This window comes from Xenopus tropicalis, chromosome 10, assembly GCF_000004195.4.
Source record: "Xenopus tropicalis strain Nigerian chromosome 10, UCB_Xtro_10.0, whole genome shotgun sequence".
Taxonomy (NCBI): domain Eukaryota; kingdom Metazoa; phylum Chordata; class Amphibia; order Anura; family Pipidae; genus Xenopus; species Xenopus tropicalis.
Genome location: NC_030686.2, coordinates 35,261,151 through 35,281,692, shown reverse-complemented (window position 1 = coordinate 35,281,692; position 20,542 = coordinate 35,261,151). Strand labels below are relative to the sequence as shown.

Genomic DNA, 20,542 nt, shown 5'->3' with positions numbered 1-20,542 from the left:
ATGTGCACAAAGAAGTGGCAGAAAATCAAAGTACTCACCCAATAATAAGGAACCCTTGGTACAACGGCACAGAGGCAAAGTAAAATACAGATGAGAAGACGGCCTGAAAAAAATATCACATATGCCATTACTTCATAGATTCTCATGGGTCTGCAACAGTAGACGTTTCCCAGTCCCCTTCCCTAACTACATGTTTGTTTGGCTCTTTGTGTGACGCCGTATAACGTTATGGGTAGGTCTTATTGTCTTATTGTGCCCCTTTATGATTAGATTGTACAGTAGGAACAAACTGAATCTAATAAAGGGCACCAGTATGTTAAGTAGGGTTAGACTGGCCTTTCTGAATTTCATGAAATCTCCCACTGGGACCCACTGTATGACAGATCCATTCTGCTCTACATTTTATATCTACTGGTACAAAGATTAGACCATAGATGTCAGGATTGTTGCTAAGCCCTAAAAGGCTAAGTCTGACACTGATGCTAAAGGGAATTTTAAAAACTGCTTCCGTGAAAGCAATAGGTCACAGCCTTCTGGGCATATTACTGATGTACACACTTAGTAGGTTGGCTTCATTATTATCTTAAATGGGGAAAACTGAGTTACAGATAAAATAAACTTCCTAATTAAATTACCACTGTGTGGGCTCCTGGTAGCTTTAGAATTCAGAGTATCACTCATGTATTATAAGGGATAATGTACCCCCTACTGTAAATGATAAGGATATTAGCAGTCACTGAGGGGTTCTGTGCCCATATAAAGGCACAAGGCTGCAGGCTGAGTTATACAGGGAACTCTGAGTATCACTCATGTATTATAAGGGATAATGTACCCCCTACTGTAAATGATAAGGATATTAGAAGTCACTGAGGGGTTCTGTGCCCATATAAAGGCACAAGGCTGCAGGCTGAGTTATACAGGGAACTCTGAGTATCACTCATGTATTATAAGGGATAATGTACCCCCTACTGTAAATGATAAGGATATTAGCAGTCACTGAGGGGTTCTGTGCCCATATAAAGGCACAAGGCTGCAGGCTGAGTTATACAGGGAACTCTGAGTATCACTCATGTATTATAAGGGATAATGTACCCCCTACTGTAAATGATAAGGATATTAGAAGTCTGTGGCACAAGGCACAAGGCTGTTATACGGTCAAATATCATTCCCTATGGTGCACCAGTGATCAACAGGCAAAAATAGGTTTTCTACACCTATGCCCTCAATCACCACCTGTTTCTTAACCAATTAACCTCTGTCTACTATGGGATCTCCTCTTCCACTTCCCAAACCCTGACAGCCCATAAGCCTTAGGCAGGAAAAGAAACAGACAGTTGCCTGTGCAGTATATACGATAGCAGTGAGTTTATATGAGGTGACGGGGCCGGCGTAGTACAACAATGACCCGGGGTTAATGTTTACCCTCCAGAGAGGAAATATAAGCTGGAAGTGTAAAGTATTGTATAGTACCAGTAATTCTGGATATCCTGCGTTGAATAATATGCCATAATTCATGCCCTGGAAAACTTTGCATTTGGCATTTCAAACAAAACATAAAAAGCTGAACAGAACAATTGCCTGAAATATGAAATTCATAGTGTAAAGATGATGGATGGGGCCACAGTTATATAATGGAATAGAGCCCATTCTCTGGTAGGCTACGTGTTTAAAGTGACCCTGCTGCCTTTTGAAATGTACACAAAGATCCTTTACATCCATTTTCCAATTTCTGTCTGTCTGTCGTCTATCTGTCTCTCTCTCTCTCTATTTCTATCTATCTATCTATCTGTGTGTGTCTCTCTCTCTCTCTCTCTTTGTATCTATTTATTTGTGTGTCTACTTATCTGTGTATCTATCTATCTATCTGTGTGTCTCCCTCTCTTTGTATCTATCTATCTATCTATCTATCTATCTATCTATCTCCCTCTCTATGTATCTATATATCTATCTCCCTCTCTATCTATTTATCTGTGTGTCTCCCTCTCTTTGTATCTATCTATCACCTATCTATCTGTGTGTCTACTTATCTGTGTGTCTCTCTCTCTATGTATCTATCATTTGTATGTCTATCTATCTATCTATCTATCTATCTGTCTATCTATCTATCATCCATCCATCTATCTGTGTGTCTATCTATCATCTATCTGTGTGTCTATCTATCTATCTATCTATCTGTGTGTCTCCCTCTCTTTGTATCTATCTATCACCTATCTATCTGTGTGTCTACTTATCTGTGTCTCTCTCTCTATGTATCTATCATTTGTATCTATCTGTGTGTCTATCTATCTATCTATCTATCTATCTGTGTGTCTATCTATCTATCTATCTATCTATCTATCTATCTATCTATCATCTATCTATCATCATCTGTGTCTATCTATCTTCTGTGTGTCTGTGTGTCTCTCTCTCTTTGTATCTATCATTTGTATGTCTAGTATCTGTGTGTGTCTGTCTATCTATCTCTCTGTGTGTCTACCTCTCTTTGTGTCTATCTATCTCTGTGTGTCTACCGATCTGTGCGTCTGTCTGTGTGTCTGTCTACAACAATGGTATTTTATTCCCTAACGAGGCTTTGTAACAAAAACCTGTTCTAGACTGTCACAGGGATATTAAACCTCACACCCAACAGAAGCTAATCAGAATTTAGCTCTGATCTGTCTTTTGCAGTTAGCATGAATGTAATTGTGAGGGAAGCAAACCTGCAGCTGCTTGGGGGCCCGCAGAGAGAGGGGACACAGGAAGTATCTGCGCCCCCCAACAGCACTTCTTGCTATTCCCTTCTCTCCCCCCCACCCTGTATTTAAATGTAGTGATGAATAAAAATGGTCTGCTTCGCTTCGACAACCTCAAACCAATGTTTTGATGCTATTATCTATTATAAATCTATTTATAAAAAAATAGGGAGAGCATATGCCATAAATGAGAGCACTGATGGATCCAGAGCGCCCTCTACTGACATTCAATGATCCCTATGAGGGTGAAACCAGCAGCAAATATATTTTCCAGTCCTGCTGCCTGTGTTTAGCAAGGATAGAAACCCGCTATAAACACCAGATGTAGGTTTTATTTTACGGTTATATAGTAACATCAAGGCTCAAGAAAGGTACATTGCTAATGACCCGGCAAAGCCCTAGATATAAGAAATGCTCTTTTCTACTCCCAAAAAGACAGCTTTTTAAATAAACGTCAACAAAAAAAGTTTTATTTTTTAATATCAGCTACGTGGAACCTATTTGGAATGTTCAGCGCCAGCGGATTTGTTTAGCTTGTACGACATTGTTTGAAGAAGAAAGTTATTTCCTTCAATTAAACTCTGTGAGTCACCGCATAAAGCTTCTGTCACCACTTCAATTGTGCCGTTTCCTTCTGTTTACTAACTTGGCAGTTTGGAGAATATTTGTAAAGTGCTTACCCCCCAAAAACTCACCCATTCCTATTCTTTTTCTTCATCTTAAATTGGCCACAAAAGAGAAAGGAAGAAAATGATATAGCCTGTCCCTTAAATCACTAGACTGTGACTCAGGGAATGACTGTGTTTCATTACGCGTACCATACAAAAATACAGATTATGTGCCCAGAACATTACAATCTGTGAGTTTGTATTTATACTCATGGGTGGGGGTGTGCCATATTGTTTCCCTTAGACAGTACAGTATGAGGGTACAGCTTATTGTGTGCCCAGAACATTCCTTCTCTGTATATTTGTATTTATACATATGGGAGGGAGGTGCCATATTGTTTCCCTTAGACAGTACAGTATGAGGGTACAGCTTATTGTGTGCCCAGAACATTCCTTCTCTGTATATTTGTATTTATACATATGGGAGGGAGGTGCCATATTGTTTCCCTCAGACAGTACAGTACGAGGGTATAGCTTATTGTGTGCCTAGAACATTCCTTCTCTGTATATTTGTATTTATACATATGGGAGGGAGGTGCCATATTGTTTCCCTTAGACAGTACAGTACGAGGGTATAGCTTATTGTGTGCCTAGAACATTCCTTCTCTGTATATTTGTATTTATACATATGGGAGGGAGGTGCCATATTGTTTCACTTAGACACTACAGTATGAGGGTACAGCTTATTGTGTGCCCAGAGCATTCCTTCTCTGTATATTTGTATTTATACATATGGGAGGGAGGTGCCATATTGTTTCCCTTAGACAGTACAGTATGAGGGTACAGCTTATTGTGTGCCCAGAATATTCCTTCTCTGTATATTTGTATTTATACATATGGGAGGGAGGTGCCATATTGTTTCCCTTAGACAGTACAGTATGAGGGTACAGCTTATTGTGTGCCCAGAACATTCCTTCTCTGTATATTTGTATTTATACACATGGGAGGGAGGTGCCATATTGACAAACCTGCATGGTGCTGATGCACAGGCTCCTGTGAATGACAAACTGGCTCAGTCCTGCTGATCTCTTGTAGCTGTTACGTCCGTGCACCATTAGCAACCTGCCCAAATGCTTAAACTGGGTGACGGAGAAGTCGGCAGCTAAAGATGCTTGCTTCCCTTCCTGTAACCCAAAGCAAATGTTTTTGGTGGAGATTAATGGCATTCTGACAGCTTCCATTATACATACTATAATATAAAAACATGTCAAGTTTGCTAAAATACCTACCTTTCCTTCAACTCCAACTCCACAGTCGGCTTCTTGGATCATGCTCACATCATTACCTCCGTCTCCTGCAATCCAGATAGGATATGCACTTAGTAAGTACTTTCTGTTGTTGGGGATCATTAGGTTTATTTCCAGTGTGCCAAGAATGATACAGATCTCTCCTAGCCATGGAACAGTCACTGGGGTTAGCAGTTGCCTTTCTTACCAACAGCACAGGTGAGTTTTCCTGTCCTTTCCTGCAGCAGCCGAACAATCTGAGCCTTCTGGGTGGGGGCACAGCGACAGCACACAACAGCGGGACACTGGCACGCAAGCTCCATAAACTCATACTCGTAATATTTCAGACATACCTAGTGGGATAGGTAATAAAAATCATGTTATAAGGCATACACTTTGGTTTGTAGAAGGTATTACATACCACCTCCCAATCAAAAACAAATATCTTTACTGGCAAAGTTACTGTCTCCCAAATTAGGATCTATTTGGAGCCCCCCCACGCACTGATAAAAAGGATTTCTTGAACTTTTAAAGAGTCCTTAGGACCAGAAGGCATGAGTAGAAGAAAGCATATTAGTAGGGGAGCTTTAGAATTCACATGAATCCTCACAGGTGGAGCCTATGGCAAGATCAGCTGTGACATCATATAAACCTATGTGCTAGCCCCACCCCTGCAGAGCTTTGCAGTTTAACTTTTGTTCAATCACCGCCAGATTAAGATAGCTAATGTGTCTTCCTTTATATTCCATAAATATTTCTGGACATTTAAATACCTCCAAGGAATCGCCAGATATAACTAAGGCACAGTCGTGCTTTCTCCGAAACGCATTTAGTTCCAGATGGGCTTCTCCCCGATTTGTCACCTGTAGAAAAAGAAGAAACATTTTTTAACCAAAAGATGATAATGCAATCTACAACTGGTAATATATTTAATATTGGAGTGTGGAATTTTGTAAATAGATCTCAGATAATTACTCACAGGTCGGAAAACATGAATATCCTGGTTCCTTGTCACCAGATGTGCATTCTTTGCCGTACAAGTAGCCGTCTCTAGTTTGTCTCCTGTTAACATCCAGACCTGATTCAAAACACAAACACTCTTGTGAAACAGCACAAACACACACAGATACAAGGCACCAATAGGACTGTATGTAGGAAATGCTTTAAACCAACACTGAACTGCTGAAGCTGAGTTGGTGCAATTTTGCAATTCTGCTACATTTTAAAACCTTTAGTGTTTGTGTTTTCAAATCTATGGCCTGTATCCATGGCTAATATATAAGATTCTGTATGGAACTATAAATACTTACTCACAGGGTGAGTGAGTAGTAGGGTGTAGTAGGAGGAGGCACAGAGACTTAAGAAGGTGCAAGGAAGAAAGACATGAAAAAGATTAAAGGAACTGAGGGTAAGAAATTGGCATATAAATCAGGGATGGAGCAGGAGAAAGAGTAGATGAGAGATCAGTGTAGGAGGAGAGGTAGGGGAAGTTGGCATGTAGATCAGGGAAGGAGTAGGAAGGAGAGAGTAAGTGGGCAAGTAGATCAGAAAAGACAACATGGAGATTAGTGTAGAAACAAGGGGTTGGGGGAGGAGAGTGTGGGCATGGAAATTGGGAAACAAGTGACAAAATGGGGGATAGGGCATGGAGATCAATGAAGGTGTGGAGGCAGGGAAAAGAAGGTACCAAGATTAGAGGAGAAGAAGAAGAAGGAAGAAAGCATACGGAGATCAGTAAAGGGACAGAACATAGGGGTAATGGGCAGCTAGATAAACTAATGAGAAGGTGGAAAGGAAAGATAACATGGAGATCAGTGGAGGGGCAGGGGAAAAGGCAGTAGGTAGGGAAGGAGGAAGTGGAGAGGACATAAAAAAAAGAAGTGATGTGGAGGAGAAGATGACCCAGAGACTGGAGGAAGAGTAGGAGGCTCAGTATTCAAAAGGAGGAGGCAAGAGGGGAGAGTGCATAGAAATCAGGAAAGGATGCAGAGAATCCATAGATAGCCAAGTCTCAACACAACCTTCATGAAAACATGCCTTTGTCTCAGTAATATGATTATATGCAAGTGTATTGGGTCTTTACTTCAACCTGTGATCATTGGCTGCTGTTGGTGTGTCAGCGTTCTAGTTTACAAACAGCTGTAACACCACAAGCTGAAGATGAAGATCAGCTGAAGAGTATGAGAGGGCAGAGATTCACTCTGCAATATTGGTGTTCATCATACCTTCATGCCAGCATTCCTTAGCATCTCAAGGGTAGGCCGTACGTCCGCTTGCAGTTGGTCTTCTACTCCAGTTAGGCACAGAAGCTCCATCTCCATCTCCAAGCTCTCTATCACTGTTGCTACTTTAAGGGAACGATCATGGACACTCAGCTTTGCCTGAACATACCGAGCCTTGGAAATGTGAGATGTGACAAAGGGATTGACCGGCCATTCTACAATTTATTTGATAATATCTTAATAAAGCATTGAGAACTCAATATTGAAAGGTGTTCCATCACTCATGGCTTCCCGTGGTCTATTTTATCTCCAGAGCCTGTGACTCCAAGAGAGTGTACTGAGATTTTTTTTGCATTTATACCAAAGACCCCAAGTCCATAAGGGTGTAAATATCACTTTAAGATCTCTAAAACTCCCATTGTAGGGGCACATTGCATTCTGCAGAGGTTTCTACCACTGATATATACAAATAAAAACTGCTGCAACACTACAGTGACTTGCCATAGAGAGTGTTGCAAGCTTTATATATAAAACTTACGAAATATTCTGAGTATTAGCTCAATAACCAATCAATAATACTGTAGGAATATTTGGTGGAAACTCACCTCAAAATCCTGATATTGCTCCTCAGTCAATGACTTTTTGGCCACGACAAGAACCCTTAACCCTTCTCGAGCCATATTCCCACACTGGAATCCAAAAAAATTGGGGGGGAGGGGAGGTTAATTTGAAGACCTTAAAAGAGTCACTCTAGTCAAACATAAAAGAATACTATGTCTTTAGATAAACCATAATAGAAACGGTACTGTAAAATGTTAATGTCTTTTACAGTATGGAGAAAACTATTTCAGGTATGTATTATAATAAGAAGAAGGAAGTAGCTGTAACTGCTTCCTTCCTGTTGTAAAAAAAAGTCATGCTTTAAGATGGAGGTGGCTGTTAGGTCAAACCAACTGGTTGTTCCCTTCAGGTTATGGCACCTAAAGGTTACAGAGGGTTCCAACGTCACTTTAGAACTGACAAGCTTCCCTTCCTTAGGCTTCAGCTCCCAAACCTAAACATGGAACTTATCAGATCCCCTAATTTCACGAATTCACCAGAGCTGATCACTGCCTTAAAGGTGTAACTATAATGATCCCTTGATAATGATCCCTTGGTTGGTCTGTTGGTCGCTCAGATTCTTATCCTGCTTCCCTTGAGACCCAATGAAGATCCACATTTGTGGTCAAATCACTCATGGTCCTCTCTTTGCAGAGACTGAAAGACCATTTGCCATTAGCCACTCACAGGTCTAACTTGTTGACCTCTGTCCCATTGGTCCTTTGAGATGAAGAGTATAAGAAGAGGCCTCCATTATTTCAAATGCCAATGTTGCGCCATACGGAGGCCATGTTACTCACCTCTTCCTCCAGCCAGTCATTATACTGCACAATGCCGGCCATCACCACGTCGGCTCCTTTCATGTAGAATGTAATTTCCCCTGTAGAGTCCTCCTGAGAAAATGACAGAGCACATGGAATATGTTCATTTATAGTGTAATGTTATAATGATGAGCTCCTACAGTTGGATATGGGGACCCCCCACTTATACAGTAGAATGGGACCACAGAACCAAGGGCTAGGAAGCTGAATCTTCTGCACTGTCCCTTAATCTAACCTTTGGCTGAATGATCTCCCATCACCCTATGGACATCCCTTAGACCACAGATCATGGTTATGTGATGCTTTGCCGATATCTGTGGTCTACAAGAGGTTAAAATAGCAGCCATACAAACATGGGCCGATTTAACGAATGCCCTTTAATGAATGAATGCAATCAACCAAATCATTTGTTATTCATATAAAAGATGTATAAAGGGGCCCAGCGCAGGAAATGGTGAGCAATCTGAGCTTCCCGTGTTATAATACCGGCCTTCACAACCGCACGGCCCTGCGTCCAATATAAATAATTCTATCAACTGTCTCTTTGCCTGACTCACTTCCTCCCCGCGGGTTCAGAGCGAGGTTAGAACTTTCTCATGTTCTATTGCGGATGGTCCTGCTGCATATGAGCGTGCTGAAGATGGTTAACCACAGGTGCGCATTTAGCTGCAATATGGGGACTCACAGCACTTTTTCTTTTAGTTCTGTGGCAGCAACGATATGTGTTTAAAGGGTTACACCACCCACTTAATGAAAGAAAATGCAATTTTAAGCAACTTCCCATTATAAACATTAGCCATTTTCAACAGTTTGCAGAGGAAAGAAGTATCTGTCTGGTTGCTTATATTCTCTGCAATTATGGTTCTGACTCCTGACACAATGTGGCCAAAGCCAGCCTATTAACAGACCTGGAGAAGAACTGACTTCTACTAGAAAAACCTTCTGCCTTCAGAGTCAGGACCAGGGAAGAGAAAGGGATGGACACAAAACTTTACAACCTTGGAAAACTTGTAATTGGTGTATATTGGAAAGCCGCTTAGAATCATCTTTTATTCTCTGGGTGGAGTTCTCCCTGATACATCTAATCTCGCTATGCACACTATTCCATACCAACCCCCCACATCATCTGGCCTTACTGTACTCACTATCCCACCATTAAAGCACCTTTTTAGCAATAGTTTGGCCATCCCTATATATAGAATCCTTACCCATAATAATAGCTTTATTGTACACTGTATCCCATAGTTTCAGTCTTCCTTAATACACATTATTTCACAATTACCACTACGTCCCCTTTACTTAAGACTTATGATGACAGAATAAATGTAATACATGTGCCAGACAGTAACAATACTGGTTAAGGTCTACACAGACTTACTCTGACAATAATACCCATGCGCTTGCTTTCATAAGTGAATGGAAAGATCTGCAGGATTGAGAAGTTCAGTATTTGCCCACTAGGTGTCCTCAGTTGCATAGAGGATTGATCGCGACCAACCAATGAGAGCCCCACGCTTTCTGTCCACTGTACCAGGGCCACCTGCCATGCAAAAGGTTTCCAGGGTCAAGATATGGAGTAAATAAGTTATATATCTTAATGAGCAAATGGTATTTTCCATTTTTATGACAGATATATGACAATCAGCACTTCACGGACAGTCACTAAACCACAGAGCTTACAATCTATGTTTGGTGTATCATTTATATTGGGATTACAGGAACTTAGAAGGCAGGATGGGAAGAGCTGTTCAAGAACAACTGAAACGGGTCTATGAAGTGAAGCAATATGGACAACCATACTGTGCAGTCTACTGACTTGATGCTCTACAAGGAGATGCATTTTGCTCATTGTTTTATCAACACAAGACTTTTTTTTATAGTTTGAGGTGTGAAGGTGAATGATATTTATATGATATCTCTCCCTGTACAGGCTATGAGCAAACTTAGGGGGCTGTTCCTGCTGAATTGTGCTTAGTACAGGGGAATCCCTATGCTGCCATAGTTTTATGGTATCTCTCTGTACAGGCTATGAGCAAACTTAGGGGGCTGTTCCTGATAAATCATGCTTTGTAGAGGGGGAATAACTATAACAAAAATGTTCTGGCCTCATTTACAGTCCTATGAAATATGAATATAATAAACCTACAGGAGAGCTAAAGGGGACAATACCTAAGGATATACACTGAGAAATATTACTTTTATTTCACTATTTCTCCAGGATTCTGGAGTAAACTATAGTAACCCTAATCTCCTACATGTATATGAAGAGCTGATAGCGACCTTGATACTATGAAACAGATTCACTTAAGGAAACATGAACAATTTAGTATTTTACCAAAGTTAATCCCTATTGTAATTTCCTCCCTAATGTACGGTTTCTAAGCACGAATGGGCCAAATGAATGCCACATGGCTTTAGCCAATACATAAAAATGCAGGAAACATTTCCAAAAGCCTCAATAAATGTCTCACCTAATTTTTAATACACTCCTCTCCTACATATCCTATCAGAGAAAAATTCCCATTAAAGCATTTGCCACTCTTTGAATTGAAGCTAATGATTAGTCGGTAATTAAAAACACATTTTTTTTGGAGATCTGCGGTGAGTTCCATTTCCCAAAGTTCTATTTTTTTCATTAAAGTAATAACGAGAATTAAAGTTAATGATTCCTGGCTTTTGACCTTTGCGAAGAATAGACCCTTATACCATTAGGCATGTAACTGAACATAGAGGCCACTAGGGGGCCTAAACTTGTTAACTGTTCCATTATGTAATTGTTTTCTGTTATTCCTGACATTGCTATTGTGCCATAAGAAATATAGGTTTCCCCGCTATATGTATATCCTTATGAGGTGCACACAGCCTCTGGGAAGGGACTGTGGCTGTGGGATAGCAGGTATAGTAGGGAGAGAGGGTGCCTATAGTAGCAGTGGGGGGATAACAGCCTCTGGGAAGGGACTGGGGCTGTGGGATAGCAGGTATAGTAGGGAGAGAGGGTGCCTATAGTAGCAGTGGGGGGATAACAGCCTCTGGGAAGGGACTGTGGCTGTGGGATAGCAGGTATAGTAGGGAGAGATGGTGCCTATAGTAGCAGTGGGATAATAGCCTCTGGGAAGGGACTGTGGCTGTGGGATAGCAGGTATAGTAGGGAGAGATGGTGCCTATAGTAGCAGTGGGATAATAGCCTCTGGGAAGGGACTGGGGCTGTGGGATAGCAGGTATAGTAGGAAGAGATGGTGCCTATAGTAGCAGTAGGGAGATAATAGCCTCTGGGAAGGGACTGTGGCTGTGGGATAGCAGGTATAGTAGGGAGGGATGGTGCCTATACTAACAGTGGGGGGATAATAGCCTCTGGGAAGGGACTGTGGCTGTGGGATAGAAGGTATAGTAGGGAGAGATGGTGCCTATAGTAGCAGTGGAGGGATAATAGCCTCTGGGAAGGGACTGGGGCTGTGGGATAGCAGGTATAGTAGGGAGAGATGGTGCCTATAGTAGCAGTGGGGGGATAATAGCTTCTGGGAAGGGACTGTGGCTGTGGGATAGCAGGTATAGTAGGGAGAGATGGTGCCTATAGTAGCAGTGGGGGGATAATAGCCTCTGGGAAGGGACTGTGGCTGTGGGATAGCAGGTATAGTAGGGAGAGATGGTGCCTATAGTAGCAGTGGGGGGATAATAGCCTCTGGGAAGGGACTGTGGCTGTGGGATAGCAGGTATAGTAGGGAAAGATGGTGCCTATAGTAGCAGTGGGGGGATAATAGCCTCTGGGAAGGGACTGGGGCTGTGGGATAGCAGGTATAGTAGGGAGAGATGGTACCTATAGTAGCAGTGGGGGGATAATAGCCTCTGGGAAGGGACTGGGGCTGTGGGATAGCAGGTATAGTAGGGAGAGATGGTGCCTATAGTAGCAGTGGGGGGATAATAGCCTCTGGGAAGGGACTGGGGCTGTGGGATAGCAGGTATAGTAGGGAGAGATGGTGCCTATAGTAGCAGTGGGGGGATAATAGCCTCTGGGAAGGGGCTGGGGCTGTGAGATAGCAGGTATAGTAGGGAGAGATGGCACCTATAGTAGCAGTAGGGGTATGAGAAGGGACTATGGCTGTAGGATAGGGAAAGATGTTGCCTGGAAATCCAGTTATGTTTAACAGTTATAAAGTATGAATCCTACTCTGTTTATCTCCAGTCTTCCAGTATCCATTTCATCCACCACCCCCTGCTATTTACTGTAGGCTGAACAGCTTTGGCCTGGGGCTGTGACTGATAGCTCAATAAGAAACTTCTGAGTCAGGACTAAATATTCACAGGAAACAAGTTTAGGAAATCCTGCTTTTTGGATTCAGGAAACAAATAATACACCGACCGGTCAAAATTTGAGAGTAAGAAGAGACAAAATAAATAAAATCTCCCACATAATTTGTAGTCTTGCCTTCCGGGTTATGGTAATATAGGATTTCTGAAGCCCTTTATCACTACTTACATCTTTAAGGACCTTTGAATAAACTGAGGAAATTGCCTTAAGAGAAAAATGATGCTTTGGGTAAATTTTTTAAAATTCACGTCTGGGTTTAGAATTCTGGGTCAGATTTTGACAGTATTTGTTATTTTAAAAGTCTGTAATGTGTTGGGTTGAATGTGAGTGTGTGGCAGAAAGAGAAAAGGAACACAAGAGCATGCTTGAGTTTCACACACTGGCCATACACAATAAGATCTGCTTGTTTGGCAACGTCGCCCAGATATGGTGGGCAATATCTTTCTAATAAAATTGTTTGGCCCTAGGGCCAAACGATCACATTACAATGAAGGGGATAGGAGCTGTCAGAGCGAGGGCCACACTCAGGGTCAGACTGGGGGGTGAAGGGCCCAACGGGGCCCGCGCCCATAGCCTCCCCCCCAAGGGGCCCCCTAACCCCCCTCACAGGGCCCCCCACCCGACGTCCTTTCCTGAGCGCATGAATTTAACGTGTCGGGGCAGGAGCAGTCAGGCAGGGGCAGCGCCGCAAGGGTCGGGTCTGGGCCGCCGGGGCCCACCGGGATTTTTCCCGGGGTCCCGGTGGCCCAGTCCGACCCTGGCCATACTGATGAACCAAAACGGTCCTCGATCTGATGGGAAAATCAAACATGGCGACAGACTTGGACAGATAGTGGTCAGGGAGGCCTCCCAGAGAGCCCCATACAGGGGCAGATAAGCTGCCAAATAAACTGAGGAAATTGCCTTATTAAGAGAAAAATTATGCTTTTGGTAAATTTTTAGAATTCTGAGTCAGGCACAGATTTTGATGGTATATGTTATTTTAAAGGTCTGTAATGTATTGAATGTGTCCAAAGAATTCCTCATGTATTCACAGAATGGCTGAATATGCATTGATTTGCATTATGGGTTTGCATTGTGGCCACCAATAACTTTTGGTCTGTTCCTTTGAAACCAGCCATTAACCCTATGGCAGGTAAGAAGTGCTGTACCATGGTGCCACATTGCCGTCATGTTGCTTCCTGTTATACCCCTGGAGCTCTGGTTGAACCAATTTTTTAACTGTAATAGTGGGGCTTGAAGTCGAAAAGTCTACAAACCACTGCCCAATTCTGAATTTACGCCCAAAGCTATATTAGGTGCATGCCCAAAAGGGCTACAAGGCAGTATGGCAGTTATTCACAAACACCCAGTGGGTCTTCAGAAAGAGTAAAAAAATTACCTATTTTGGCAGCAGTTGTGCCAGTTGGACTGTACGGCACCTTTTTCTCACAGCAATCACTGCCCAAGCCGGGGATCCCGCCGATTTAACCCTGCTTGGTCTGCCCTAAAACTTCCCTGTTAATTTAGATTGCACTATTTACCTCATCAGGGCTGGAGGCCTGATACACCCTACAGGAATCCTCAAACTGCCTTTCTGCCTCAGCTTGGTCAGTCACTCCGTTGGACTCATAAGAAGGTGTCACATTATGGCAAAGAGCGATGGCTTTCACTGCCTCATACACACGACTGCTCATGGTTTTCCGTACTTTGGTGGACATGCCCTTTTGGGACGGAGGGTCCTGTGCCGGCTGGAGGAATACAAACAAACATTACCATCTACACAGTACTTTCTCTCAGTGAAAAAAGATCAATAGATTTAATATTTACTATTGCATTTTCTGATAAAATATTTTCAACCTCATATAGTTAAGCCTTAAGACGGTGCCATGGTTTTGTTTTCTATAACTAACAATGCTCCTGAGTGTGTGGCAGAAGGAGAAAGGGAACACAAGAGCATGCTAGAGTTTCGGATACTGCAAGACTAAAGCTGGCCATACACTATCCAAGATCCATTTATTTGCCAAACGAGCAGATCTTTTCCCAATATGCTCATGGTGGACGCTCTATGGTGGGCAATATTGTTCTAATTCAATCATTTGGCCCTAGGGCCAAATGAACATGTTACAATGAATAGGATAGGAGCCGTCAGAGTGAGGGCCACATCAATGAGCCAAAGTGGTCCTTGATCCGACCGGAAAATCAAGCCTGCTTATCAACATCTGGATGATTTTTGGACAGATCGTTCGGTGAGGCCTGCCAGCCATATATGGGCAAATAAGCTGCCAAATCAGTCTTAAGGACCCGAATCGGCAGCTTAAATCTGCCCGTGTATGACCACCTTAAAACAGGTAAGTACTTATACTTTTTACATGCATATTTTTGAGTATGACACCAAAACAGACTGAATAAAGCATATGCAGTGTCAGGCTGGGTCTCTTAGGACCTAAAAGGGGACTTGATGCCCAGGGCTCACGTTTATTTTACTTATGTATAGACAGTGCCAAATGATAAAAGTTATTTATAGGCCCGTTGGGCTGAGGCCCACCAGGAGATCCACTAATACTCTGCTAGGCCAATCCAACTCTTAACATGAGAGCAAAAAAGCACAAGTGTACAAGAAAGCCAAAGCGCAAAATAGTGCCATGAGGAGCAGGACAGACCAAAGACCAAAGGAAGCGAGAGTACCACATTAGAGTGCTAGAAAGCATTAAAGTGCAAGATCATGGGAGCAAAGTATACAGACACACATAAACCTTCAAGAGTAGAGTAGAAGACCAAAATAGTGCAAGAAAGAACATGAAAGCAACACAGTGGCAGAAAGAGAAAGAGTGCAAGACCATGACATGAAACCAGAAAATAACAGAACAAGAGAACAGCAAGAGAATACAAGTCTAAGAGGGTACAAGGTTGCTCATTAGCAACACAATATAACAAATCTGACTGAGCACATGGGACTGTGGGGCAATTAGTTGGACACTACTGAATTGGCCACTGCATTAAGAGAGCTGGGAGCAATAGTATGCATACCATGAGAAGTAGACTGAGAACGCAACAGCCCATTCAACAGAATTAGTGCCCCAAGGGCCACAGAAAAAGCAATTAAACTCAGGAGTAGAAATTAAGAGCAAGCAAGAGAGCAATACAGGAGAGAGCAAAGCAAGAGAGCAATACAGGAGAGAGCAAAGAGAACAAAACAGAAGCAAGGGGAGTCTGTAGAGAGTGCAGTTCAGTAACAGAAGCTCAGTTCCATATTCATACAAAAGAAATCTGAAAGGTTATGGGTTCCATTAAAAACACATTTGACTGAACAAAGCCCCAGCGCCCTTCTACTTGGGAATGACTTGCCCTTTATGGATATGATTAATGGAAATTCAAAACAGATGCTATTTGGGAAACTACACTACAGCTCCCCGTGAAATATGATGGGACTATTTTTGGGACCGGCTTCAAACCCCCCGCGGCGCAATGAGACAATTAGTTAATTAGACTGGTCACACAGCGGACACAGGGGTTTTGCTTCCTTCACCGTTAACCTCTGGTGTCAGGGAGAGAAACCCTTTCACTTCCAGGTCAAAAGGGCTCAGAATGGAAATAATAATTGAAGCAATGAATCAGAACTACAGTTGCACAGAGGGTCACAAATGCTACTCATTATACAATAAACAGATTGGGGTTTTGACTGAATTGTCCCCATCCAGGTTGTAGAGCGAGGAACACATTGTACCTGTGTGTATACGCTGAAGATGTGACTCTGCACTTCATCCATAGAGTCTGTGCCATAAGCGACTGTGCCCAGATGGAGACGTTTGAACACCATCTCATTCTGAGTAAGGGTTCCTGGAGGATGAAAAAAAATAAAGGAATACTATTTTTCCCCCCTCTTTTACAGTCAACACCCATAAAGATCCTCTATTTCTGTTTACTAGAGGTGACACCAGGGAGAGGGCTGACCAAGACACAGGGATTTACAGAGGACATCTCCAAGACCATGGCCTACCTTGTGATACCATCAATGCTGTATTTAAAAAATACAAACCAACTAAAAATCCTACCAGTTTTATCTGTGAGTAAGTAGGAGATGCGCCCCAGCTGCTCCGGAATGGTGCTGGCTCTGACCACAGTGCCTGGAATCTTGGGGTCTCTACGGATCAGCCAACTGTAAACAATCTTCCCCATATCCAGGTTTACCCTTAAACTGCAAAGCATCAGTGTTATTCATATTCTCTCTTATCTCTCTTTTCAAAGGGCAATATACCCCTATTTATTCCAACATAGGCATAAAAACAATAGGATAGAATACATTTAAAAAACTTGAGGTTGGTCTGGCTTGCCATGGCTTTGGTGCAGCCACTTACCTGATAGGAATAATACTTGAAAAAAGCAGGAGGAACCGGATGATCTGCAGGTACCAGCGCCCGGCAAAATGTTGAAGAGCCACCATGACAAGAGACACAACAATCAGGGCGCTGAACAGAATCTTTGTGAGACAATTCAACTCCAAATCAAAAAGCCCAATCTGAAAGCAGAAATAATAAATGTATAGCCTTGGTCTAGTTCAAGTACATATAAAGCCCTTCCTATTGCTCCTGTTGCAGACCCTCCCAAACATATATACATGTAATCATTAATTTATACATTAAAATCTTGAGATAGGGTATTTTTCACAGTGATAATGTGACAATGCATGGAACAAAGGCAATAACGCTCAAATGACATATGAATATCTAATTACAGTATATACCATATAAATGGACTGAAAAAAATAAAAGGTGAAGTAAACACTTTGCAGAATGCAAAAAGAAAAAAACCATGCAGGTCTTAGCAGACCACTCTACAGGACAGTGATCCTATGTAGTTGGTTCCATACCTTGCTCCTTGGGTTTGAGGTGTTCATGACACTGCGCTGCTCGCGGCCGGTATAAACAACAACGCCTACGACTGTACCTGCAATGTAACCAAGTTAAATATAACGTTAGTGCTTAGTTAATTACATGGGAATCCCTTACTCCCCTTCCCAGGAAGTGGTATCAAAGGTCACACAACAGGGATTACAAACTAAATTGTATACAAACATCCAGAGAAGAATGCCCAGTACACAGAGCTTATTTTCTATATAGGAAGTCAAGGGCATGATCCTAGGGTGTCAGCTTTAGGGGGCCGATATAGAAATTATAAATTTGTTTTTGTTTAGTGTTTTTTTTTTTTAATCCCCCTGCTCACCGCTAGACAATTGTCGCTAATTCTGTTTTTGGAGCTGGGGATTACCCCTGTCCTAGGTGATCACTACATATGCACAAACTTTCCATTTATACATTTTGGCCTTAATTAGTGCGCCTTTCATGAACATAATGGCAGCACTCAAATCTAACATAATCTTTTGTCTTTTCTGTGACCAAGGGAGAAAGGTAATTAATAATTCACAGGGGACGGACCCCCCCAGTCATTGTGAATTCTCATTGTGAATAAATGCCCTAGGGATGACTGTCAGATCTGCTCCCTCACGTGTCAACACAATTTGAAAAATTTACATTTGTTGCTAATTTTCTCAATGACGGACAATTATTTTGAATTACAGATAAACAAAGGATCAAATTGTTAACATGCACTTATTCATGGCAGGAAAAAAAATGAGTTTGTGGTTACCTGATGCAATGACAGTGCTCGCCCATAAAGTGTTTTCGATGCTTAAACTTTCATTCGTTGGAGGGTCACTGTCCTCCTGGAGGAAGAGAAAGAAAGGAAATCCTGTGCTTTTAATTTCTTAAGTTATTATTTCTATTTGACTAATATTTGCATTAAAAAATTACGCAGGTTTCTGTTTCATTCTTCCCTAAATCTCCATGGTCTTCTACTGGCTGACCAAAGCCTTCGTTACCTCCTCCCAAAGTCTCTTCTAAGGAATAATCCCCTTTACATGAGGGCAGACTTTTGGCATGGCCTAGTGGGCCAAAGGGCTTGGTTTGTCATTACAGGAGGAATGAACAGCCAGTCAAAATCAATAATAGAATGCTCTAGCTTATGCTACTCTGTATTGAGTCTAAACTCTACAGTCCTAAATCACCCTCAGCTTAGAGAGGCCCATACAATAGCAGGGGGGTGTCAGCCATGATAGAAGTTAAGTACTAGCACAGCAACAAATTTACCATGATAAGACACTATGCAACCCCTGAAATAACCAGTGGAGAGGTGGGAGTAAAGTCCTGCAGCGGACTGGGTATCCTTGGGTACAAATAAAAAATACAAGTATTAGGCAGGTAAATGTGGATATAAATGGGTGGTATGGGGCTCCCAGGTCAGCTCTGGTAAACATTTACTTTAAAGCTAGCCAGTTCATGTAATCTGCTGATGCGCAATTTTGGCCAATGCATGAACTACAGCAGATGAGGAAATAAAGAAAGGCCGCAGCTTCTATTTACTTCTGGTATTCAGATTGTTTGGGTTGTCAGGCCAAATAACCAGACCAGAAATATAAAAATATGACCATACCATGTATGGCCCCTCGTTTGGTGTCCATCTGTGTGTGTGTTCTCTTCATATAAACTAATACAAGTAAATATAAAGCTACTCACTCTTGTGAAAGTTCCAGCAAAATTATGAATGTCAATATTTGGTTCTTCCGCATAAATGTAAGACCGGATTTGTAAAAGGTCCTGTAAAATAATTTCAAATATGATCAACATATCTATGAATTCAATGCCATTTTAAATTAGTGTGGAGGTCACCTTTAATGTTTTTCAATCTTTTTAACCTAATTTCTTTCACTTTTAATGTTTGCCCACATTTACATGGATACAACTTTCTGAGGTAACATTAGTGCAGTTTTATTTCTAAATTCTAATTATAAAAGAGCAAACTATGTGTTTCGGACAGGAAAAAATATAGGCCAAGTGTATCACAAACTATTTAAAGGTTATTGTATTAAATTAACATTATTATCAGGACAACTTACCCTTAAGGTGGCCATACACGGACCGATTCTAGGGCTAAGATTAGCTATTAGGCAGCCTCTATGCACACTATCAGCTTACAGGGGGCTTTATTTGGGAGTAAATCTTGTTTTTATTCAACCAAAACTTGCCACCAAGTCAGGAATTAAAGAATAAACTCCCTGGTTTGGGGGCATTGAGAGCAACATCCAGGGGGTTGGGGAGCAAAATGTTGCCCCTGAGCCACTGGTTGGGGATCACTGTATTAGGATATGGCACCAACAGTATGGCAAGTTGGAGAGTAGTGATGGCAACAGTGATACTTTATATTAATATGCTGCCCTTCATTTGTAGTTTATATACAACCCCAGAACTTATTTTGGCCATAGTGTGGACTTACCTACTCTATCTAAAAAAATGATGGTCTAGTTTACGGTAATATACTTTTTAGTGACAGGGGCTTAGAGAGTCGGGATGGGGGGGTGGGAAAAGTCTCTAGCAATATGAGACATCTGAAGGGCCTGCAGTGATGAGATGATTGCTGACAGATGACGTTATGTGGAGTTGTGATTAAGACAATGCTCATGGGTAAACTTAGCACTGGGTTAACAGAATAGCACTTGGGAAAACAAATGAAGGATTTCAGAATTATGTGCAGATTTGGCTACCGGTACAAAAGCAGAATCTTTTGGAGAATGCATTGGAAAATCTGCAATTTATTGACATTTTTATATTCTGCTATAATGTGTGCTGCATGATGTCAAAAGAAAACTTTGCTCCATCTGTTGAAAGACAGAGACAGAGGGAAATCTCAAGCGAAACTTACAGCAGCCGTGGGCAACCTCTGTGTGCAGGCTACAGGCAACCGCAACTTCCAGTCTGTCTCTCCATCCAGCTGGTCCGTGCGAAGAAAGCAGGACCCTGGAAAGCATTGCACTTCATTGTTATCACTGTTTTCATATGATATGGTTATATTTCAAACTTTTGGCTAGACAATATTTTGTAGGACCCCAAGCCTCTTGCTCCAAACAAAAAATCCACCCTAACAATCCTATCCAA

At 41.9% G+C, this 20,542-nt stretch overlaps 1 protein-coding gene across 1 annotated transcript in view; it reads right to left on the bottom strand.

Moving 5' to 3' along the window:
- Positions 1-20,542, bottom strand: part of atp9a (ATPase, class II, type 9A) — a 42,813-nt gene that overhangs the window by 6,913 nt on the left and 15,358 nt on the right. The window contains 18 exon segments of the mRNA NM_203901.1: positions 39-103; positions 4,369-4,524; positions 4,630-4,694; positions 4,835-4,979; positions 5,400-5,489; positions 5,606-5,704; positions 6,852-7,022; positions 7,454-7,537; positions 8,249-8,341; positions 9,648-9,809; positions 14,099-14,305; positions 16,282-16,394; positions 16,610-16,752; positions 16,913-17,073; positions 17,425-17,501; positions 18,201-18,276; positions 19,127-19,207; positions 20,310-20,404. Of these exon segments, the coding sequence (NP_989232.1) occupies positions 39-103; positions 4,369-4,524; positions 4,630-4,694; positions 4,835-4,979; positions 5,400-5,489; positions 5,606-5,704; positions 6,852-7,022; positions 7,454-7,537; positions 8,249-8,341; positions 9,648-9,809; positions 14,099-14,305; positions 16,282-16,394; positions 16,610-16,752; positions 16,913-17,073; positions 17,425-17,501; positions 18,201-18,276; positions 19,127-19,207; positions 20,310-20,404 (2,083 nt within the window).